The sequence below is a fragment of the Lutjanus erythropterus genome, chromosome 6 (genome assembly GCF_056507025.1).
Source record: "Lutjanus erythropterus isolate fLutEry1 chromosome 6, fLutEry1.hap2, whole genome shotgun sequence".
Classification (NCBI taxonomy): Eukaryota; Metazoa; Chordata; class Actinopteri; order Lutjaniformes; family Lutjanidae; genus Lutjanus; species Lutjanus erythropterus.
The window spans coordinates 13,173,058-13,197,931 of NC_139322.1; the positions used below are offsets into that span (position 1 = coordinate 13,173,058).

The 24,874-nt window shown below is 43.3% G+C and overlaps 1 protein-coding gene across 1 annotated transcript in view; it reads right to left on the bottom strand.

Moving 5' to 3' along the window:
• The window catches only part of LOC146324987 (nuclear receptor coactivator 3-like), a 94,535-nt gene that overhangs the window by 12,007 nt on the left and 57,654 nt on the right, over nucleotides 1-24,874 (bottom strand). Inside the window, exons 3-13 of the mRNA XM_084720686.1 lie at nucleotides 20,986-21,093; nucleotides 18,479-18,639; nucleotides 16,475-16,575; nucleotides 14,744-14,918; nucleotides 10,360-10,542; nucleotides 7,584-7,670; nucleotides 7,286-7,426; nucleotides 5,784-5,931; nucleotides 3,494-4,023; nucleotides 927-2,044; nucleotides 321-453 (exon numbers count right to left, since the gene is read on the bottom strand). Coding sequence (XP_084576812.1) covers nucleotides 321-453; nucleotides 927-2,044; nucleotides 3,494-4,023; nucleotides 5,784-5,931; nucleotides 7,286-7,426; nucleotides 7,584-7,670; nucleotides 10,360-10,542; nucleotides 14,744-14,918; nucleotides 16,475-16,575; nucleotides 18,479-18,639; nucleotides 20,986-21,074 — 2,866 coding nt within the window. The 5' untranslated portion in view covers nucleotides 21,075-21,093. The remainder of the gene's footprint in view (nucleotides 1-320; nucleotides 454-926; nucleotides 2,045-3,493; nucleotides 4,024-5,783; nucleotides 5,932-7,285; nucleotides 7,427-7,583; nucleotides 7,671-10,359; nucleotides 10,543-14,743; nucleotides 14,919-16,474; nucleotides 16,576-18,478; nucleotides 18,640-20,985; nucleotides 21,094-24,874) is intronic.

The window sequence follows — 24,874 nt, forward strand, 5'->3', positions numbered from 1 at the left end:
AATTCATACTTTTTCATAGTAATTATTGCTATTATTGCATTTGCACAGACATCTTTTAAATTTCTAAATTAAAAAAGTGTTAATCCTACAAAATCACAGCTAGAGATAAAATAGCAAGACCTGTATTTGTAGCATGTAGCATGACATTAAGACCAGAAATGAAGCTGTAGAAGTAAAACAAAACTCAAACTGACAGCTGATAATGATGCCAGATGTAGTTTCACTGGCATTTTATATCAATATCATCACATGTGATGTCATAACACCCACCATGCATGCAACTGTCACTTCTTATATGCTTTGGTCCTTGCACCACTCACCCTGCAGACTGTCATCAAGGCAACCCTGGGGTTTGGTTCCTGTGTCGCTAGCCCCTCCACCTCCAGCCTGATCCGGGTAAAAGTCAGAGCTTGAACCCCTCAAATCTCCGAGGATGGACTCCAGGTTGTGCAACTGAGCAATAAATATAAGTCAGATTAGTTATTACATAACTGTCCATGAAGATTCAAAGTCACCCAGATCATAAGTAAAAAGTCAAAGGTAAGCTAAAACAGATCATAAATTTTCCTGTAACTTGTCTAAATATATCCTTTGTGCCTAGCTTAAAGGGATAGTTCAGACATTTTGAAGTTGGTTTGTATGAGGTACTTATTCACAGTCAGTCTATAACCTATATTAGACAGTGATACAGAAGCTAAACAATGTGCTGCTGTTGACAGGGTCAGCAGAAAAAATTTATTTTAGCCCCTTTAAAAAGGCTGATCTAAAAATACATTTATTTATTAATGGTTATATGACAGATGAAGTATTTTAAATTAAAAATGTACAATCTGTTTATAAAGGCAATGCACTAACTATGGATAAATACCTCCATGTACCTCCTTTTATAATAATATTATAGTTGCAGTTATCCAATCATGTCTTACGTCATCAGGTGGCTCTGACTTGATTTTGCTCTCAGGATGTTCAGGTGCGGGGCCGGGCCCAGATCCAGGGCCGCCCCGCGCAGGACCGCCAGCGGCCCCCGGGGTGCCCTTCCCCTCCAGCTCTTCGAGTTTGGGCTTGACATCTGCAGGCTCTTTGGAATCATCCTTGTTGAGGAGGTAGTGGAGGAGGGCGTGGGTCTTCTCCTTCTTGGGGCTGTGCTGCTCCTGCTTGGGCTCTGTCATCCCAGACCCGGCCCCGGCGCCCGACCCTCCTGTCCCAGCCTCGCCGCCCTCCTGACTCCCCAGTGACACCTTTCCTGTTGCTTCAGCTGTGATCTTAGCGACTTCATCTGGGGTGTTGCCGTTTTGAAGCAGCTTGTGGAGGATCTTGTGCTTTTCTTGCAGCGAGCCGGTGTAGTGGGCTGATGATAGCGATGTTGACACGCCCCCTGGCCCCGTTGCCTGGCCTGGGTTGGCACTAGCTGAAGAAGAGGAGGAGACCCCAGTAGATGAGGGGCTAGTCATGCCTCCAGTGGGGTCCTTACTGTCTGAGCCTGCAGGAGTGCTGCTGCTGGTTGGTGGGGGTGGTACTGGGGGCCCAGTTGGCCCACTGCCTCCGATTCCCAGCTCCTCAGTCGGGGAAGTCAGCAACTGCAGCAGCTTCTTGTGCCCCTTGCTGTCTGGCACCCTCCGAGGGGCTTCAGAGCTTGCCACCCCTGCCTCGTTGCTCCCCTCTCCAGACTCTTTAGTTGCTGTAGCCGCCTGGCTGTCTGGTCGGTCTCCAGAACTCTCAGCCTGAGGATGCTGATGATGGTGGTGATGGTGCATGGGGTGGTGGTGGTCGCCGGGCCCGGGCCCTAAGCCCCCAGCAGGGCTTTTGGAGCCATCTTGGCCTGGTTTGGCCGGCTGACTGGGCTGAGAGGAGGAGGAAGAGGAGTGGACGCTGGGAGAGCTGTCTGGTTTAAGGGCTGGCGAGGGTGATGTTAGGGTGGAGGGGAGAGAGCTCCCGACTCCTTCACTGATTGCTTGTAGGGCGTTCAGGGAGCTGCTGGAGAAGGTGGTGGTGCTCCCTCCACCTCCTCCACCACTGACAATGCCACTCATGGGAGAGTGTATGCCTGAAGAGGAAAACATCAAACATAATCCAATTAAACCAAAAAAAATCAGTATTTTATAGTTTATAAATGAACAGATGCTAAATAAGTAATTGTTTTGCAAGTCACAAGAAAGTGTTAAGTCTCAAGTCCTAAACTTTGAGTTTCAAGTCATAGACAATTCATAATACGTTCTTCACCAAATGCAATGCCATTTTAATAACAGAACCTTGACTTACTGTGCAACTTCAAAAGTCGAATGAAGTTGGAAGTTGCTGTGTCTCTGTGTAATTTTCAATCAGCATGTTTTTCATAGTGCATTTTAATTTGGTATTTTCTTCCAACTTTGGCATATTTACAGGTACATTAATATGCACTGTCCCTGTCAAATAAAGTAATAAACTAAAAAAAAACTAAAAGATGAAAAAATCTGCCAGTCAAACATATTTTATACAGGCTGAAATATATGCATATTTGTTATGATTTAGTATTTAATTATTAAAAATGCTGGTGTAAAACACCTTGAAATTCATCATAGAGGTTCTTGGGGACCTGTTGTACAAGAATATGGTTGTGTTTGCTGATGAAAATCCAATAAGATTTAAACACAATTTTTAAACTCCTATGGAGAAATGAGTGGAATATTGTTATGATTTTAGCATCTAATTATTAAAAAATGCTTTCACAAGAAAGTAATGACAGATATAAGCCTATGTATTTTAACAAAGGAAAACAACCTTTGTGGCTATACAAGTACAGTTTGCCAGGTGCACCTGAATGCAACATGAACAGCAGAGGACAGAAGCAGCGTGCAAGTAAATGACAAGAAGACTATTTTGATGCCAGTGAGGCGGACAGCCTTCCCGGCTTTATTAGCCAAACAGAAAATCTGCCCACATTTGGACCTTGGCAGGTGTTAATTTCTAACACATTATTTGATTCAACAAATGAAGGGAAATTAATTGTGGCACACTTTTTAAAGATGTACCACACAACATGTTTTGAGTTGTAAAACTAAACTATATTACTGATAAAACAAATCAGTGTTGGTCTTAATATTCACATTTCTTGATAAATGTGCTTCTAGTAACTCTGTCAAAGCTCCTGCAGGCTCTGTGTGTTTTCAGCGCTTTTCAGCGTTTCCAGCAGCTGCGCATGGCAGATCAGTTCTGACCACTAGCTGTTTACTGCTGCACTGAGCGCTATCCCTTTCCGCATCACAAATTATGAAGCCACAAGGCCACGCCCCCTACATTGGTTGTCCCGAACACCCTCCTCAGCCCCTCTGACCACTTTTTAACATTTTTCAGAATAATGCAGTGGATGAAATTTGGTCAGACCTGCAGGTGCAATTATAGTTTAAAGTCCAAGCTGAGTTGCAAATCTTTTCTGATTTTGTCAAGTCTAAAGTCATCAAACTGTGACTTGAGTCGAAGTCATGTCCACACCTCTTTTGGACACTGATTGACTTACCTCCAGGTGAGAACTGGTTGGCGCCCATCTTCGGACTCCCTCGGTTGCGGGGTGACATCAGGAGTCCCTGCTGGGGTCCGCCCATCCTGGGACTTCCTGAAGGGCTGTTCATGCCACTGAGGCCGAACCCTCCGCTGCTCTGGAACGGGGGCTGCTGTGGGTGCTGCTGCATGCCTTGGCCCGGGTGACTCATGGGACCCATCTGATTCATCTGATTCATGTGCCCAACCTGACTCATCTGCCCCATCTGATTCATCTGCATCATGCGGTTGCCCATGCCTCCACCTCCACTTCCTCCTCCGCCGCCTCCTCCGTACATGGAGCCACCTCCCATTGGACCCATGTGACCCATGTGGCCTTGCTCGTTCATGCCGAAGCCCCTGTTCATGCCACCCATGCCCCCCATCCCCATCCCTCCACCGGTGTTCATGTTCATCTGGGCATTCGGGTTGGGGCCTCCCATGCCCTGTTGTCTCATAGTGTTTGGCATCATGCCTCCACCCTGAGCTGAGCGGTAACCATTTGGTTCCCTGTGTGGAAGGAAAACAAGGACAAAGTTGGAAACTAGAGGAGTAGATAAAGTAGAATGCAGTTCTCAGCCAGGCAGTAGATGGTGAAGCACCTACTGCAATGCCACCACAACTGCCAGATGCAAAGAGAAGAGATTTGCAAAGTTTTGACTAAAGTTTTTTGTGTAGTATATTATAGTGCAAGTTTTCTTATTTAGATATATAATAAGTTTTTAATAACTGAGTGCCGTGGGTTCACCTAACTGCATAAACATTATGAGGAAACAATAAATGGGACAAGAAGTCCAAACTTCTATTATTTACTTAGAATATTTCAAGTAACCAGGTGGCTTTACAACAATATATATAGAAATAGAAATCTACATTACTGAAGAAACTCACAAAAGCTGAAATTCTAAATAATTCACAGTTGAAGTTGCCTATTCAAAGGTCAGCGGCTGCATGACCCAGTGGAAATTATGGCTGTTACTGTTTTGGCATAGAGCTGATCAGATAATGCCCCGTCATCGAATTTCATTCCAACAAATAACAACTATCATCTTCAATTTCTCAAGTTTGTAACAAACCAAATTTCATGAAAATAGGTTCCAAATTAAGCGAGTCACAGTCGATTTTGTAATGATTTCTGCATCTCTCAGTTGTTTACTAGCAGATCTTGAACGCTCCACTGTGGTGACAGCACAGACGCGTACTATCGATATTCACCAGGGATTTACTCATCTCTCATCGTGCCTGACTTGAATGGATCTTAACATATCGAGAATGGAATTCTGCAGATGCACCATGTTTTCATTCATTAAATAGAACGCAAGAATGCATTAAACTCTGTTTGGAAGCTGCGCCTTGCCATTTAGCCTGGGGGATTGTTGCAGCACAGACATTTTCTCTTGTAACACTGAAGTCACCAGGTGTCGCTAACTGTACTGTTGCTCCCATTAGCCAGTTAGCTCAGTTAGCGGTCCTCTTAGACTAGGACACAGCCTCTGAGACTGATTGAGGTCAGTTTGATGACTGGGAATACGGTACCGGAGGTGATTTAACATTATAGCAGCTCCGACAAGGATTCTGACTCTGGGGACAATGAAGACACGGTGGGTTCATGCAGGGACAGGAGGCGTGAACCACTTCATGCCTCCTGTGATTCTGCTGTACTCTCTCTACTACCACAACAGGTAAGAGAGAAGATAAGTATTGATTTGGGGGTGAACTAAATAATCAAATTAATATCATAAACATGCAAAAACTAGTCAACCACTGGCTTGAACTGACGACTATTGGTTGACTAGTCTGGCGCAATCGTATGTAAGATTAGCTGCGGATAAGCTCCAGCCTCACTGGAAGCTAACACACACACACACACACACACACACACACACACACACACACACACACACACACACACACACACACACACACACACACACACACACACACACACACACACACACACACACACACTTCCACTTGGCAGAGATAAAAATGCAAAAGCCTTGAAAAGCGCTGTATCCTCAACATGAACCGCTCTCAGACTGTAGACTCTCAGTATAAATGCAACTAAAGTAGCAGTTCCTGTGTGGAGTCTTCTCACTGTTCACAGGACGTCAGAGTATAAAAGCTACTTCAGCTGCTACTTCAACTACTGAATGCCTTGGCTGCCTCGCATAGATATGCTGCAAGTGCTTTTTAGTCAATACCGCAAATGACACATCCTTCGCTGTGTTTGAATGGAGTGTGTTATGTGCGCATTCTCAGCTCCTGACCTCTGCAGCAGGTGAGTGGAGATGAAGCCTTGCGGCTCGTTGCTCATGGGGTGACGGTAGAGTTTGCTCTTGGTCTGGGCTGTGACTGGGGTGCCGTCGGACAGGGAGAAGCGGTACAAGGGTGTCTCGGCGTGACCCTGCAGGAAGGCTGCAAACACAGATAAAATGACAAATTAACAGCCCGAGACACTTATCTGATAACAGAGGTCATCAATCACTGCCTTTATGTGAAAGAAACTCTGTGATTAAAGCGAGGATCAATGTTGTAGCGCTCAAGATATTTGTATTCATGAGATCGATATTGATACACTAATGCATGAGAGGTGCGTATGTGTGTTTATATATTTAACAAAGCAGGTCTCATCAAAATTCTTCTGAATGGAGGCCTGACCAAGATAGGTAAGAACGACAAATTAAAAACAATTAATTTCAGTCAGACAATATACTGCTCTTTGTTATGTAACTGTAGTATTATAAGAGAGAATCCTGAACACACAACTGAGTAAACAGTTAATTCAATTCTGTGATGTCCTGATGACTTTGCTTCCAGCTTTTTCATTGTGGATTTAACATCACTAAAGTGAATGATTCGGATTATCTGAACTGGGGTTGTATCAGGTACTTATTGAAAGTTAAGTGTATTACCTATAGTAGATGCAGGATGCTGAGCAATGTACTGTTGTGGAAAGGGTCAGCAGCGAAACAGTCAATCAATTCAATATCAGCTTAAATGTACGCTATATTTAGAATATTTTCACTATTGTACCTTGCCCCCAGAGCTACTGCTGCCTTGATGGCTTAGTTTGTTGGTGTTACTGGGTAACTTTGGTGTTTTAAAAGGTTGGCTTCAATTCACCTGTTGCACATAGTAATGGATTGATGCAGTGGTAGAACAGCAACTCCTGTGTTCTGCAAGGTAAAATGACTGATTTTGCCAACAGAGTCTGGTTGAGAAAGAAAGAGCGATCTTTGGCTTATATAACCACGGTTTCCCATTGAAAAAGGCTGCTGGGTTGCAAAGTAAAATGGTGAAAACAGGATAAATATAGCATGCAAATGCACTTTTTACTCCACATAGATCATGAACCCTTGAATATAAAAACAACTGATTGAAATTGGTTGAGAAATGTAAAAGTTATACTGTTTTCATTTTTTTTTTTCATTTCCCTGTTTAAAGGTTTTTTTTTTCTTGTGTTGCACGCTGTACAAAGGGAAATTCTGATTTGTGGTATTGGACTTTTTAATTCAGACAGAATGCCCTCATGTCTACTTGTATGTGTTTACAGCCTGTCTTGACCTGACCAAAATGGCAACGACGTATGATCCAAAAGCCAGTGTGGAGTCTACATATATATGTCTGTGATTAATATGCTGACTATTGATAAGTACCTCATATAACCCCACTTCAAATAAGCTGAAACGTCCTTTTAACAAGATGAATTCACTAAGTTTGTAGTTCTTCACCTGCTGATTTCAGGTGTGTGTGTTTCTGTGTGACCCACCCTCATGGTAGTGGCGTTTGTGCGACCACGGCTGCCCGTCACTGTGCTGCAGGAACATCTGAATGCAACGCCTCAACAAATCCTCCCAGCCTGGACGCATCGACGCTCGTAGAGAGTTCTGGTCGATCTGGATCAGTTTACCTGCAGGGGAGGACAGAGGGAGGACGGGCGAAGGGAAGGAGAGAAGGAGACGTGACAGGGACGAGTCAGACCTGCTTCACGGATAAAGAACTGACATCATGGCCTGTTGGAGCTCCTGTGGTTGTTTGGTGAGCTTCTAACGGGTGCAAATCCTCACCTGAGAGCTCGTGCCGCGTGTTGAAGCTCTCCGTCCTCTCCATGGCGGTCACCCGACGGGCCACACAGATCATACATGACTGAAGGTCTACAGGGGAGAGTGCAGGGGTCATGATCATTGCATTTACGTCTGGCTCATAGCTTTAAAAAACTTTAACTGAAAAATGCTTCTCCTCTGGTTTGCACTCTTGAATTCAGGATTTTCAAGCAACAGTGTCAAGTGCGATGACGGTTCTATAATCAAAATGTTCACATCTTGAACATGTAGCAAACTGATTATTTTTGCACCTTTTTCCAGTAGCCTCCTCTAGTGTTTCTGTCAGTGTGTTTGCATTTCAAAACAATTTTTTTCCCCAGATTTTGTGTCTCCATGCATCCAAAATGTCACTCTTGCAGAAAGGAACACCGTGTGCATTTGAGACGCACATCGTTAAAAAACATGTTTCTGGTAGTAGACAGTGAAGAGAAAAATGGTGAGAAAATTCAAATGAGCCTCTAATTATGTGCTCAAGTCTCTCCAAGTGAGAAACAAAGAAGAAAATTGTTAAACTGCTAAGTGGTTGTTTTAAAATTAGATTTTTGAGTTTCCTAAATTGGATTTTCATTTTCTTTTAAAAATCCCCTCCAGACATGTTTTAAGACATATAAAACAGTCTGCTTTGAATAATAATTTCTGCCTGTTGGGGGTTAGTGAACTACATGTAAACAAAGAAGTAGTTTAACTAAACTAGCAGCTTAACCACATTTTGCAGTAACTTCCTGGTAGTTTTACATACTACATTCATATTCACATTGTGATTTAAGTAGTTATATTACTTTTTTCGTGTAATAACTACTAAACTACAAAATGTCCCACAAAAGGACATAGAGGATTTTTTAATTCTTGTTTTACTGTTGCTTCACTGTTGATGGATTGATGGACACACAGAAAGGAGAAACTATACAGTAAACAATAAACTAAACTGAGTGCCATTTTTGCTGGCATGTGACGTTTTTCCGATCTCAGTTCAACCACCTTGGACCACTTAGAAAGTTCCTCAGAGTGTTTGCAGCCTTCTCCATTACCAACATGTCAGGAAAAGACCTCAACCACTGAGCACTGTCCAATAAATCTACACATTTCCAATACAGTGCAGTGAGTCTGTCATACAACCGGTGATATAATTGCTTATAATGTTTAAACCAAGAGCCTGGAGACGTGTCGTTGAATAGGTACAGCAGGGGATTCCCGATGGCGGTACATTTCAGGAGTATCATTTTGTCCCATCTATCCATACATTGTCTGTAACCGCTTATCCCGATGGGTCGCGAGCGGGCTGGAGCCTATCCTCGCTGACACGGGGCGAGTGGTGACGTACACCCAGGACAAGTTGCCAATTTTTTTTAAAATCCCACAGTGCGTTAATTACTGGACAGGACCAGACCACAAGATACAAAGTTGCCCTAACTTGATGGCAGTGCCGTAGTCCAGCTTCTTCCAGAGAGAAGTAATTCATAGCTTACAAAGCTACAGGTTCAAAGTGGTTTGTCCACAAAAAAATCAATTACCTTGTTATAAATTCTTAAAACTAGTCCAGAATATATGGATGTGCAAATATTTTTAGTTTCAAAGCTTCACAGAAAAGTTCATTCTCAGAGTATGATCTCTGGAAGCTTTGAGTTTCATACTTGTGTACTTGTGTAAACTAAAACATGATTAAAAATAGTTTTAGTAGTCCTTCTCATGTGTCTACCTGTTTTTGTTTCAATGTTCATTTTCATGTTTATGAAAGAATAACAAAATTATATTCTTGTACATTTGAAGATATAAAACCAATGATATAAAGGCATACAGGTTGTATTTTGTGATGGAGACAGTATCAGAAATGAGCAAATTAAAAAGAGAGAGGAGAACTTTTCCAAACAAAGAGTAAATAATTAAATAAATAATATGGTCAAAGATAAAATAAATGTGTTTATACTTAATTAAGAATGGTTAATTAATTTGCTTTATTATTATATTTTAATTCTATTTTATAAAAGGACTGTCCCTGACCGCTGCATTGTTTTTTCTTTGCAATTGTACAAACATGATTCAAACACTCAGTTTTTTGCAAATGGTCATGGCTGGCTACATTTATTTTATTTTTCTTATTAAAGAAGGAAAGCAGAAGCACTTTATATTTAAAGGAAAAACTAATGTTATATGAACAAAAAAATGCTGTACACATCCGATTTATCATTTAATAAAGGACATTTTTCAAGTAACCATTTTTCTTTGTTTATTAATAGTGCAATAAATGTTATATCGTAGTCTTTTCATTTTGGTAATATCACACCTTGAGCTTGTCGTTACATTCCTTATATCTAACAATAGGAACATAACAGTGGTTTCCACCTTTATCTTCCAAAATCATCTTCTTCATATTCCTAAGCCTCTCCTGTCTATTTCCTTGTCCCCTACCCTCCTCTCACTCATTTACTGATTAAGTAAAATGAAACATTGTGTAAGTATAGGTTACAACTTGTGTTAAACTCAGATTTAAGGTGAGCGCAGAGAAACTTCAGCAGATGAGATGTGAAAACAGCCTTCTAGTGCCAAAATGTGCACATAAATCATTCTGCACAGTGAAGGTCAAACAGCCAAGTAAAATAACAGTGAAGCTAAACACATTTGTGGAGGGAGGGCTAAATATTGCAGACGATCACAGATGGATGTAATTTTTTTTTAGCATCCTAAACTAATGACCCCTTATCATGAACCAAAAGCGAGTAAATTTGTGACTCTGCCAGCGTACCTTCCCCTTCCTCGATCATGGCCTTGGGCTGGGTGAGAGCAAAACACTGCATGGTTTCATAGCGCGGCCCTCCTGGCCCCTCCTCCATGGGGCCGTGGGCGTGGCCGAATTTGACCAGCATCCGGCAAGTGAAGGTGTGACTCTTCTGTCGGGCCGCCTCGCTTCCCCACGATACTCCATTTACTGAAAGGAAAACAAAACAAAACAAAACAAAAAATTCACACCCCGGAGTAAAATGGAATGAGCACGAAACTCCTGGGACTGAGAGACAAACGCAGCTATGAATGGATTTCCTGTAATCAAATATCACAACAGCTCACACACCCTTTCCTGCCGCAGATCCACACACACAAACAAAACAAACAAACAAAACCGCACTGCAACATGTATTTTCCCTCTTAAATTGAGAAGCAGAAGCCTCTCCTGCTGTTCGGATCCCCGGCTAAATGGACCATGGGATTAATGTAGCCAAGGTGTCGATTTCCAATATCTCTCCCTCTCAGTGTGCTCTGCAGCGGGCAGAGGCCAGGGACACTCAGCCATCTATCCTCATTTAGGCCCTGACTCCTCATCACAGCGCGCACACACACACTCATTTAGACGGGGTCACCTTCACAGGGGAGAGAGGGAGGGAAGGGAGAGAAAAGGGGAGGCAAACTTCACAGAGACATCCAACTGTCCTCCAAGGTCTGTGTGAAGCCTTATCAGAGGCCTTGAGTTGAGTTGGCCGGAGGTTTTTGTCGGGCAGGTGCAGCAGGGAGGATGCAAGAGAGGACCCAGGAGACACGGCGGGGGGGGGGGGGGGGGGCAGGATGGGAGCGGTGGGGAGGGGCTAACTTCAACCAGAGGTGGAAAAGGTGCACACATTCTTTACTCAAGCACAAAAACAGATACTTGTGAGAAAATGTTACTTGCCATGTTACTTTTTTTTCTCTCTTTTAGGTCTTTTATGACGTTTTTCATCTTATTATGTCTTTTTTGTTGTATTACATTTTTATGTCTTGCTAGGTCTTTTAAATTGTGTTACGTTTTTTTGTTTTTCGTCTGTTATGACTTTTTTTCCTTTTTTGTTGTCATGTCTTATCTTGTTACGTCTTTTAGGTCTTATGACTTTTTTGTCTTGTTAAGTGTCTTACATCTTGTTATGTCTTTTATGTTGCTTTTTGTCTTGTTACAACTTTTTTGTCCTGTTACGTCTTTTTTTCATCTTATCGTGTCTTTTACGTCTTTTTACTACTTTTCTCTTGTTTTTCATCTTGTCATGTCTTTTTTTTTATCCCGTTACATCTTATGACTTGTTTGTCTTGTTAAGTCTCTTATGTCTTGTTACGTCATTTACGTTGCTTTTTATCTTGTTACAATTTTTATGTCTTGTTGTCTTTTATGTTTGTTTTTTGTCGTCACACCTTTTGTGTCTTGTTGCGATTTTTTTTGTCGTTACACTTTTTACACCATTTTTTGTCTTGCCACATGTTTTATGTTGTTTTTTTTTTCTTGTTATGTTCTGTTTGTCTGATTACGTCTTCTATATCTTACGTCTTTACGTCTTGTTATGTCTTTTATGTCGTTTTGGTTGTTAGGTCTTTTACGTTGTTTTCATCTTGTTACATCTGTCGTGCGTGAGATGCACTATGAACCAACAAATTTTATCTTCTCTTTGTGTTATTATCCCATCCAGTTAGGGTTATAATCAGTCTTGATGTTGCGAAGGTGGTTTGCAATTATACATAATAAAAATAACTGATAATTTTAAAGTAACAAGCCTTTTTTGAAAATGTAAGGCATAGAAAGTACAGATATTTTAATTTTAATGTTGTAAGTAAAATTAAAAAGTAAAGTTAAAAAGCACAGATACCTGAAAACTCTACTTAAGTACAGTAAAGAAGTATTCGTGCTTGGTAATTTCCCACCTCTGGATTTAACAAAGCCATGGGTTTCTCTCTCCTCGACAGAGAAAACCCAGCAGAGTCGTTGGGGCCAACATCTCCCCTCAGACACAATTAGCCAACAGCGAGGCGAAGACAGAGGGGTCAAAAAACACACGGGCTGACAACAAAAGCTCACTTCATGTTTTGTGCATCGAGTGTGCGTCTGTTTTCGTTAGTGCATGTGTGTCTTGGGTGCCTGTGTATTTAACTGTAGCTGGCGTGGTCAGCGGTCATCCCGCAGGAATGTGCAGCGAGAGCGTATTTCATTCATGGGTCCGAAAGATAATGAAGGGGCAGAGCAGCAGAGCGAGACACAATGAGGGGTGGGAGCGCAGGCGAGAAGCAGGTTGAGAAACAGACAACCACAATATTCATCTTAGTAGGCAGCCATATTAAGTATGAATGAGGCCGAGGAGGAGTGAGTTGAGAGAGGCACGAGGGACGCTCGCAGGAAAAGTAGATAAAGATGAGTTTTAAAGGATAAAAGAGTGAATGAGTAAAGGAGTGTGCAGAGGAGGAAAAGGGAAGAAGAGAAGTGAGAGAACGTGTCAATGACATGTCGGAGCCGCCGCTGCTTAGGAACATTACTGCGGAGTTAATCGAGTAGCAGGTTCAGTCGAGCACACATATCCATAATTAATCAGCTTTATAAATAGTGCTCTGTGCACATACTCGTGGGCTCACGCACACACACAGTCAGAGGCAGGCAGCACCGTAAAAAAAATGCAATCAAATTACTGACATATATGCATGTAAATATATACAATAAGACATACACATGCATGCAAACACGCAGTGAATTAAGTGGAGGGAAGTGTGGAGGTGCATTATTCAGCAGTAAGTAGTTTCCAGATGGCTGCCATGGGATCTGAATAGAGCTCAGGCCTGTTTTACACTGTCTGGACCACTGAGTGTGACTGACAGCTGCGCTACGCTCTGCCTGCTTAGCACCGAGTGGGTGGGTGCTCCTGTGCACATGTGTGTTTTGTCAGGTGTGTGTGTGTGTGTGTGTGTGTGTGTGTGTGTGTGTGAGCGTGTGTGCGTCTTTCCAAAAAGCTCTCATGCACATGAACAGGCTTCCCAGGAGCTCCTCATTATAACGAGAGGAAAAAGTTAAGAACGGAGGAGCATGAATAAATAACTGAGGGAGTTTACGTTGACGTGGCGAGTTGTTGTAACCTCTCAAAGTTTGTTTTAGACCTCCTCGGCTCTGAGGAAGGTGTCGGGCAGGGCGAGCAGCTTCCCTGTGAGTGTGCTTGTGTGTAATAGGGGCGGAGCGGTAAGTGAATTCATTCCATGTATTCAGGCGTTTGGCTACAGGATGTTCAGATCGGTGTGCAGCTTCCTCGGTTCAGCACCCACACTGTCAAAATTGTCTATTTTCATCTATTACCTGTTTTACCTGCAACGTTTTGGTGGTGCACCAGGCTGGTTAGTAGAGTCCAACCAATATTATCGGCCTGATTGGCCTATCACAGCTATACTGGTCTAGATTGGTATTGGACATATGTTGTCCGATATGCACCCAACATAAAAACTTTTTTTTTTTTAAACAGAACATTACACAGTTCTTATTTGCTACTTTAAAGGCAGTATTTCATGTATATCTGATCCTTTTTCTTCTCATCCTCTTAATTCAGGTTTAATATATACACATATATGTTGCTCCGTTTGTGTTTTTTATTTATTGTTATTTATAGTTATTAAAAATACCGGTGAATGTTTACTGTTTCAGTGTCCTGATGACAGTTTGGATGACAATGTTTATTGTTAAACTGTAAAATATCTTGCCTCCATTACACATCTCTTTGTCACACCACTTTTGAGGGATAATTGCAAAAAATGTGTGTTAACGTAAATTGGTATAACAGTGGTCAAACAGCCTCTAAGTGCAGATTCAGACCAAAAATATTACCAGTGCCATAGGAGTGGTTATCTCTCTTGATGTGTGAACATACTCAGCATACAAATACAGGAATTAAGCATCTGGTCAAAGTGCTTAAGCTCTGTTACGACCCGCCTTCACATTTTAGTCAGTCCTGTTGTGCTGCTCTGTATCGCCAAGGCTTATTCAATTACTTTTTAAAAAGGCCAGACTTTATCAAGGAGCCAGACACCAACTTTTTCTACATGTAAAACGATGCACCTATTTCCAAATGCTTACACTGCCAGAGTTAAAACGTTTTCTCTGATTAGGCTCTCTCCAGTTTGTAGAAATTATTTATTTATACTTTTTTTCAGATTTAGAAATGATCAAATGGCCAAACATAAGAAGGAGCATTACTGACGTTTGTTATTTATTTTTCATGTTTATTTCTTGACAATGTCAGTATTTAAGTCCCTTCACTGTTACATTAAGAATTATGGGCAATGAGCCATAACTGAATGCTGAAACCTTCAAAACTGTAAATTTTGTGTGCCGTTACACCCCTACTGTGTCGGTGTGTGTTTCTTACTGTTGGTCTTGGGCAGGTTCTTGTGGAACTCCTCTCTGTCGTCCTCATGGAGAATATTGTACACGCTGGTGTTGATGAGCTCCTCCTGCTTGTACTGCAGGTACTGCGTCACGTTGTCCGACACGAACACGATGCTGCCCTCCCGGTTCACCACAAACAGGAAGCCGTCCAGAGCCTGAGAGCACAGCGACAGGAAGTCACCACCAGCCAGTTGGCCAATCAAACCTTGGATAAATACTCAATTCAAAAACAAAAAATGCTGCACCTTAAACAAAAACCAACTCCATCACATTTTTGCATCAAGCCTTCAAGTTTTTGACTCTCTGACCAAGGCTCGATGCCAAAATGTGTCAGAATTTTTGTTTTAAGGTCCAACATGACCATGCCATGAGAATAAAGGTATTTTAATCGTTTTAAAGAGTGCCTTGGGTTTTTTTTGTGAGTTCTGAATATACATGTACCCCTTTCCAAAGAGCACCTCAAACAAACTCAGTTTGATTCCAAGAAGTGGTCTAGCCCAAACATTTCTTGGATAAGTATTCAAAATGTCACAAAAACACTCCAAGGCACCGTCTTTAAAACAATCAAAATGCTTTGTTTTGACACGGCATGGCCACGCTGGACCAACAAACCAACTGCGACACATTTAGGCATTAACCATTACAGTTTTTGACTCTGACAAAAATGCTGAAACGTGTTGGAATTTGCTTGTTTAAAGATCCAACATGGCCATACCATAACAATAAAGGCATTTTAATTGTTTTAAAAAGAGTAACCTCAAACAAACTCAATCTGAGTCGCGGAATTGCTCCTGCCCAAACATTTCTTGGATAAATATTCAAAAAGATGCTTGTTTTAAAACAATTAAAAAGCTTTTATTGTCATGCCAACATCAAGTTGGCCCTTAAAAAATTTATTATGTAATGCCAAAACATATCAGTTTGTTTTAACACCCTGCCAAAAAGCATCAGCATTGGTTTGTTTTAAGGTTTTTAATTAAGTCTTTTTAATTACTTAAAGGATATCTTTTGCGATTTTTGAGTTCACATGTAGCCCTATCCAGAGAGCACCTCAAAAAAACTCAATGTGAGTCCAGGAAACATTTCTTGGATAAAACATAACGAACAATTAAAATGCCTTTATTGTCATGGCATGGTCACGTTGGACCTTAAAACAACAAACTTTGCTGTGTTTTGGCATCAAACCTTCCAGTTTTTGACTCCCTGATGAAGGCTAAATGCCAAAACATGTTGTTTTAAGGTCCAGCATGACCAGTCCTTGACATTAAAGGCATTTTAATTGTTTTAAAGAGAGTGGCTTGGAGGGGGATTTTTTGTGATTTTTAAGTACTCTTGTATCCCCATCAAAAGAGCGCCTCAAAGAAACTCAATCAGAGTCCAGGAAGCAGTCCAATCCAAACATTTCTTGGATAAAAGGTGAAAAAAAACCCAGTTACAATAACTTTATTGTAGTGGCTTGGTTATGTCAGACCTTAAAATGAGCAAACTGAGGTGTTTCGACATCAAGCCTTTGAGTTTTTGACTCCCTAATGAAGGCTTAATGCAAAAATGCTTGTTTGTTATAAGGCCCAACATGACCATGCTGTGAAAATAAAGGCATTTAATCTTTTAAAGAGATTGCTTTTGGAGTTTTTTGTGAAGATGCATTCCTGCCTGAGCATTTCTTGGATAAATCGTGTCCAATTGACCGTGGGTGGGGAGCTGGACTCACCTGCAGCAGGAGCGGCCCCAGGTGGTCCTTGTCGATGACCCCCTGACCTGTTGAGGACACGTCAGACTTCTGGACGTCGTCGTCGTTGGATGAAGCTTTTCCTTTAAGAGAGAAAGGAGATGAAACATGTCAGAGAAAAAAAAAACACCCAGCAATTTCAAGCCCAGCTGCCTACAAAGAAGCAAAAAAAGAGCAAAGGAGAAACACAAGGTGAGAGCAACGATACCTGAAACTGGAGGAAACAGCCAGTGAGTCACTACTCTAACTGCACCAGCAGGGGGCACCGTTTCTCAATCTTCACTTTTTCTTTTTTTTTTTTTTTTGGATTTTTAAAACTACAGGTGAGGAGGGAGACGGACAGAGGCAGGTTTCTCTGAGGAGCCCGTCAGGAGGAGTAGAGGGCTGGGTGCATGTGGAGCAGGTAGCAGCCGTCCTCATGCTTTATATTCAGTGTCAGACTCTGAGGGACTGTCTGGTAGGCTGGGGCTGAGAGAGAGAGGGAAGAGAGCTAGAGAGGCTCTGGAAAGCTGTAATGGTGCAGGGGCAGGAGCTGAGGCACCTGAATTAATGGAGGCGGCTGAATCTGAGAGACAGGAAAAGAAAGACAGATAGACAGAGGGAAAGAAAGACAGGGAGAACGGGAGCTGAACCAGAGGGATGTGGATAGAGACGATGCTGACAGAAAGCTGCTGGCTGGCTGGCTGGTTTGGGTTGTTGTATTAATGCAGGGCTTGGTCTGAGAAAGAGGCGGGGGCTGCTCAGCTACAGGAATCATTCCATCTGATTAGCTCCCAAAGGGCACAGATACCCACACAAAGAAAAAAAAGAGCCATCGCTGCCTACAGCCGGCACTGTGAAGTTAGGTAGAGAAGGACTGGGAGAAAAGACGGAGCGGAAAGAGGAAAGGGAGGCTGCACTCCATCAGTTCAATATCTTAAGATGCTGGGAGCAAACCTGAAGATGCCGCAACTCATTGTGCTGCAATACAGATGAGAGAGAAGGGGTAAAAAAAAAAAAAAAAGCAGGGAAACAGAGGAAAAGGAGGAGGAAGATGCAGGAGCAGAGCATCGAGGAACAGGACTGACTGATGGAGAAAAGAGCAAAAATGAAGAGTGGCAGAAAGAGCAAATGAAAGTGAGAAGAGGAGAAGAGGAACAGGTAGAGAAGCGAGATACGAGTCTAAACGCCTGTGTCATTTCTGTCTTCACTTCCTGTAACTATGGCAACCTGTCAGCAGCCAGTCAGGGCCAGCTGTAGCCTCTTCCCCTTCCTGTCGAGGTGGCAGACGCCGACTGAGCCGAGCAGACACAAGAGCAAAAATTCACCACCGGCTCGCCCCCCTGATTGCAAAAAAAAAACCTAACCTTCAATGAAAAAAAAAATTAGGCTGACAAGGATCTAAATCTAAGAGTTAAAATCTGAATGAACGGTGCAGCTGCAAATCAAGAGTCTCAGCCTGCAGCTTTTTTAACTGTTCACAGTGGAAATGACCGCTGCATAATGGAAACAGAACTATGACAATAGCAGCTGTAACAGAACTAATAATTTGGCAGTTCAGCAGAATGGATGGGCATGTGATTACCTGCAAACGTCCAATTAAACAGCCCCTGGCGAGGCCAGCACACAGCTGTGCATGCCCATAACACACACACACAGACACACACACACAGACGAATGACAGGTTCACAAAGCATTGCCAGTGTTTCCTCCCAAACATAAACAGTTGAGGCTGTGAAATTTGTGGGAGATGAATGACTGATTCGTCCTTGCACCTGGGCTCTGAGGAGGCACGTGTGTGTGTGTGTGTGTGTGTGTGTGTGTGTGTGTGTGTGTGTGTGTGTGTCTGCTAACCCCCAGCTGTCTCTTCCCCTGCTCTCTCTCTCCTCGACACCTTTCCTCATGTTTCCTACACACAGTTTTCAACAGTCCATCTGACTCACGGTGCACCTGTCCGTCTCAGGCTCTCTGCAGCCTTCAGGGTTTTAGACGACCGTGTCCACTCACCCTGCTCTTTGATCTGGCGGATCTGGCGCACCGTCTCTTTGAGGATGGCACATTTGTCTGGTTTGACGTTGAAGCTGTCGATGTCGCTGAGGTTGGCGGAGATCAGCTCCGCTAGCTCCTCGATGTATTTGCTCTCCTGCTCCCGTCGCTTCCTCTCACACCTGCAGAAGGCAATGTGCAAAAATTAAAGCTAAGCTAAAGCTATGCCACTTTCCTCAAAGTGTCAGTACTGTTTATACATTTGAAAATGATGCAGAGTGGCTGAAAGGTGCACGGAAAGCAGTTTTTTTGAAAAAGCACAGCAACTTGAAAATATCTAGTAGAAAAGTCAGCGGTGGTTTTTTACAGTGTCTGGAGCACACAGACTGCATTTTTGAGAACTGCACCTTATAGTCATTTGCTGATAGTGGCAAATGGACATTGCTGAAACATGATCAATTGCATTTTTAAGTCTGAACACTAAGTATGAAGCTAACGCCAGTAGCTGGTTAGCATAAAGACTGAAAGCAAGGAGAAATTGTTGGTGTCATACCATTATTCCTATTATTCCTAGAATTCAGGTGTTTTCCCAAAAACAAAAGCCAATTACTCCTAATTTATACACTTAACTTATTAACTTTAAAATGCACCAACATATTGTGGGCAAAAAACTTAAGGTTGAGTCAAGGTGTGTATTTTCAGAACGACAGGCCTTCGGAGCAGCTGGCCTTTGCTCTCAGGATAATGGGGCTATCGGATAAATGGGCTTTTGGTCCAGTGGCACATTTTTCGGACTACTGGGGTTTAGGAGTAAAGGGCTGTTGGAACAATGGGCAGTTCCAAAATTGCTTGCGTGGTGAGGAGTTGTGTTTTTACAGGGGTTATATGCTGGACTATTTCTTGGAATTGACTTGCTAGATTCTCTGTAGGTTGCCTGGCAACCTCACAGTGACAACAAAAGTACAGGAAGTTATTGCACCAACCAGAAAATAGAATTTTTCAGATTCAGTTCTTCTTCGGATTAAAAAAAACAAGATATAACATTCTGTCAACCTTTTGACAGACTAGCCAGACTACCCAGTCTTTATGCTAAGCTAAGCTGACCAGTTGTTGGGCGAAATTTCACAGCTAGTGTACAGCCATGAGAGTGGCATCAATCTCTCAACATGACATGCTTAGTTTTGCTCAATTCCAGGATGTCTATGAGATCATGATTATATTATTGGATTCCATAGACACACAACAACTGAGCCAAGACAGCCTACTAAAAAAATAAAAAGGTCTGTCCTAAGGTATTATAAGTTTCTGAATCTGGGAAAGTGAGAAAAAACAGTAAAATACCCCCATACTGTACCTCTGATGTATCTGTTTAACTAAATCAAAAACACATTTAGGCCATTCTGTGTGATCACCTTTTGATAACTAATGTGATATTTATTTCACTTGCCTCTTTCACTTTCACTGGGCCTCCACTGAAACTGCTTGGAGCCCCCCTGGAGAGGCCTGCCTCCCACTTTATAAACCTCTGATCCAGATTGTTTTGGTGTGAGTTGCAGAGTTTTGGAGATATTGGCCGGAGAGATTTCTGTCTTCACTTGAATATAATGGAAGTAGATGGCACTCAGCTTGTGGTGCCAAAAACCAAACCATTTGAAAAACTCAACAGCAGCGTGTCTTTCCAGAAATCATCACCTGGTTACTGAAATGTGTGCATCTACTCCTGGACAAGAGGTGGCAATTAATGTTTACATCCTGTACTGTCACAAGCACAAGCCTCTCGTCCACTTATCCCCACAGAGCTGTGTCAACACTGGAGAAAGTCTGGCTTCACCCATTATCATTCTGATATCGGGAAATAAACACTCCGGCTTGTTTGTATTTCTTAAAACCAGTTGGAGTTGTCTTGGGCGGTGCAAAACCCAGGGTGCAGCAATGGTGTCCCTGCAAAATACAGATACTCAGATAGTGGAATGGGAGGAGAATTGCACTTGCCAAATGCCACTCGCCTTAATTCGTACATGTATGATCGGGCCTTAATGCACGCTTCCTTCTGCGTGGTGATATGATTTCTGGACGTAGTTTAGTAGGAGGTAAATGGTTCCAACATGAAACTGCTCACAACAAGGTTTGTAGATTATCTTACATAACCGGGTCATGATTTCTGGAAAGAGACATTTCTTTCAAGTTTTTTAATGTATTTTTTGGTGATTTGAGCACCACAAGCCGAGCGCCATCTATTTCAATTATATTCAAAAGAAGGCAGACATCTCTACGGCCAATATCTCCAACTTACAACACAAACTCAGAGACTTTTACCATGCTCAATAAAAAAAAATTAAGAAAATAAAGCCATTTTAAAAATAAAATTAATCTATTAAGTGCCTTTTCTATACGTATGTACACATCTAGGTTCTTACTCATCATGGCACACAAAGGAAGCACATGGCTCGGACTTGAGAAAGCACTGACCCAGTAGCCCACTTTCCCACATTTCCCCTCTCTTGTGCTCACAGATCAGCCACACTCACCCCAGACCAGGCGTGTCGCAAGTGGAGAGCTTGCGTTTCCGGTTTTCTGAGCTCAGAGGCTCCATGGAGTTCTCCCCCAAACCGCTCATCGTGTACACATATCAGCACCTGCGAGGAAGGAGCACACACACACACACACACACACACACGCACACACACAAACACAGGTGTAAATAAGGCTTTAATGGAGGCAGAGGAGGGATTATATAGTCCCTATTAGCCCTTTAGCTCTTATTATTTAGGTAATTGTGATGGGAAGAAGATGTGGGAATCGTCCTTTTGAACTCAGCAGAAATAACCAATAGAGAGGCAGGTTGTAAAGTGGATACAGTGCAGAAACAGTACACAGCAGCAGGGTAAAATATGCTTATATCATGCAAATCGTATTCTCCTGGCAGATCCTGACGAACATAAACATGTCTCGTCTGCCTCCTCCTCCTCCTCAGAAAAGGAGAGTAAGCATGTGAGGTTGTGTTTGTTTGTGTGTGTGTGTGGGCCTGTGCATGTATGAGTTCATCAGCTCATATGGTACATCCACACACACACACACTCTCTCTCTCTCACACACACACAGGATTAGCAGTGTCTCTGATGATAAGCCACGCTGCACAACTAACCCCGTTAGACAGCCGTCTGTCTCCCATAATGCATCACAATTTCGTCTCCAGGAAGTGAGCTGATAAAGGTTGTGGGGAAGGAAGAGAGGCAGATGGGACGAAAGGAGGCGAGGAGAAGAAAGAGGAGGAGGAGGAGGAGGAGGAAGAGAAGGGAATAGAGGGAAGGAACTGAAGAAATGAGGGAGGGAGGGAGAAGCCAGTGCTGTGAAATGGGCTCTGATTGGTCACTTTCTTTGCCACAGTGACAGCAGCTGACACTGGGGAAAGGTAGGAGGGAGGAGAGGATGGAGGAAGGGAGGAAAGTAAATGAAGAGGAGAGCACAAATATAGTGGGAGACAGAGAAAATGCAGAGGAAGAAAAAATACAGGGGGGGTGGAGGGGAATCAGAGCGAAAAGAGGCGGCGGCGGTAGGAGGGAGAGCGCGCCGAGAGAAAGAGAGATAAAGGCATGTCAAAGAAAGACAGGAGGGAAGGGGAACAGGTGAAGAGGGGAAGAAGAGGAGGAGATGTAACATTCAGACTGTCTGGTGTGTGTTTTGAATGCATGTGTGGCGCACAGAGTGGGCTGAAAGCCTCCAGTACCCCTCTTAACCTTCACAGCCAGAGCAGCTTTTTCATTCCATTGATTACATGGTTATCCTCTGACCAGAGCGCTGCCTCTCCTGCATAGCAAATCAGGCCAACGGCAGGGGAGAGACGCAGGCCTGTTATTTAATCACCATGCACCATCATCTCAGCCTCCTTCTTGTGGGATCAGAGCGGTCCGCGCAAACGTCTGATTGCGTTCGGTTTCTTGGATGGAGTATGTTCTAATCTTCAGTCGCGCGCTCTTGGCTCGCAACGAGATCATATCCGGCTGAAATGAGCGGCGAACACACCTTCTTATTGAGACAGAATCAATATGAGTAGCTGCTTTCATGCACGTCTTCAACACCAGGTGAAACACAAGTGTATTCCCTTGCAAGACAACAACGGGGAATACTCATAAATCGTCTTCTAAAAGCGAGAGTTGCTCTGAAGACGCGCCAATCCCTCTTGCTCAATCCCTCCCGCTTTGAGTTTCTTTCAAATTTCTCTTTTAATCTCTCCCTTGAGTACCTCCCATCTGACTGTCTGTCTGCCTGACTGTCTCGGTGCCTTTGTCTGCCTGCCTACCTGTGTCTCTACTTGCCTATCTATCTGCCTGTCTACCTGCTCATCGTTAGACAAAACCCCCGCTCCACTTGCCGCTGTCTGATGAAACCCACCACAAGGGAGATGAGGAGCGCAGGAGGCAAAAAGCAGAGAGGGGGGAGGCACAAAGTCGGAGGGTTCAGAACTCAGAGAGCCAAAGCAAAGTGTTTGAGCGAAACTCCGTCTTTGCTCCTCCGCCGATCGAGCCCGCCCGCCCGCCTGCCTGCCAGCCTATTGATGGAGTTCTCAAAGGGGGAGTTGCTCTAATTGCGGAGTGAATGAGGCGGCCCCAGAGAATGGTTGATTAGGAGGCTGCTGAATGCCCCAGGGAAATGGGTCACCTCCAGCCTGGCGCGGGCCGCCCGCTTTTCCAGTGCAGGGAGAAAGTCAATTACACGCCACAGGCAGTGGGGCCTGGTGGCAGAGAGACAGCGGGGCTGCGGTGGGTACAATACAGCAGCAGGGGGCAGTGGGAATGAGACGCGTAAAGAGGGAAACGGGAGAAGGTGATGGCAGTATGGAGGGCAGCAGAGATGGGCATGAAGATGGCAATTTAAGGGAGAAAGCGTGAGATGCAGTAAATGTGAGAGAGTGGAGGAAAAAGTAGGCAGTAGGAGTTAAACTCTCTGCACCTGGTTTATATACATGTTTGGATTAAACTTTTAGCAAACATGAGAAACTAAACGAGCCTTGCCTGAGGTGGTGAAGTTGGTGTATCATTGACGTAAAAAATGATGATCAAAACTGAAATTTATACAGACGAAAACAACACCCATGTGGGCAGAAGGACATTTTAACTGATGAAAATCCAGAAGTCTTTATTCCTGGTCTTTATACTAAAATAAATACAAGCAGCCCCAAGAATTTTGCTGCAATCCGAACAAACAAATTATAAACATTTATCAGCATTAAAGCAATAGAGGGGTTGTATGAGGCACTAGCAAATAATTAAACTTAACTTCGACAAATATCACACGAGCATTGTAGCTCCGTCCTGTGATGTCTGAATTAAGCCAGAGGGGACATTTAAAAAGGGATACTTCTGATTATTTGACGTGAGGTTGTATGAGAAATTTATTCATTGGATTGTAAACTTTGTGGTATGACACGTATTGCATTGCCAGATTCTTGCCAATGCACAGCTCTATAAACCATCTGGTTGAGGAGGACACAAAGACATTAACCAGAACCAGAGGCAACAGCGGGCAGCTGTTAATCAGAGTGGTTCATGTTCAACAGCTTCTTGTGACTCCGCCAGAGAAACAAACAAGTACAAGGCAAACAATTTGGCTCCCAGCTGACTGGACTGACATGGGAGTGTCCTCTGTTCTTCTGCTGACATGTACAGTACAGGTGAGTGCACCCATGCAGGTAAGTGGCTCTGAACTTTCACACTAAGTTTGACCTGCTTCTCAACCCTGATCTTGACCCGAGCGATTTCGCAGGGTCACCGCCGTCACGCTGACAGTTGACCCACATATTTTCCGGGTCATTAGAGGAGTGTGAAAAGAGGATCAGTCAGGTCACCGGTGCTGCGGCTTCACCTGGAGCGAAGCTGAACTCTTTAGGTCTGTTACAGGACAGCAACCTGCCGGTGACCCCGGAGCCGGAAGCCCAGTGGGACCACTGCTCAACAGGAACCACGGACTTTATGGTTTTATGACAAAACCAGAGGAAATGGTTCACCTCGTGAAGTAGAAAGCATGAAATCCAGTCCCACATGGTACAGGACTGTCCCACAGACATGAGAGCTAATTCAGATACATCACAGCTGCCGAAATACCTCTCAATCAACACTTTGTTTTAAAGTAGCTCAAACAGTAAAGGCCAGGTTTGTATGACATTTACAATACTAGATATTCAAGGCTCCCAGAGGATGAATCCGGATGCTTCTTGTTGACCCGCTGACCCTCCTGCTGGCCCCCACAATCAGACCACTACTTGTTAAAGGGATAGTCCTGATATTCTGAAGTGGGGTTGTATGAGATACTTCTCTCTCTCTCTCTCTTCTCAGTAGTCAGTGTATTACCTACAGTAGATGGGGGTCGACACGCCCCCAGTTTGAAGAAGCAGAGTGGAGAACTGGTGTAGGAAGTTGC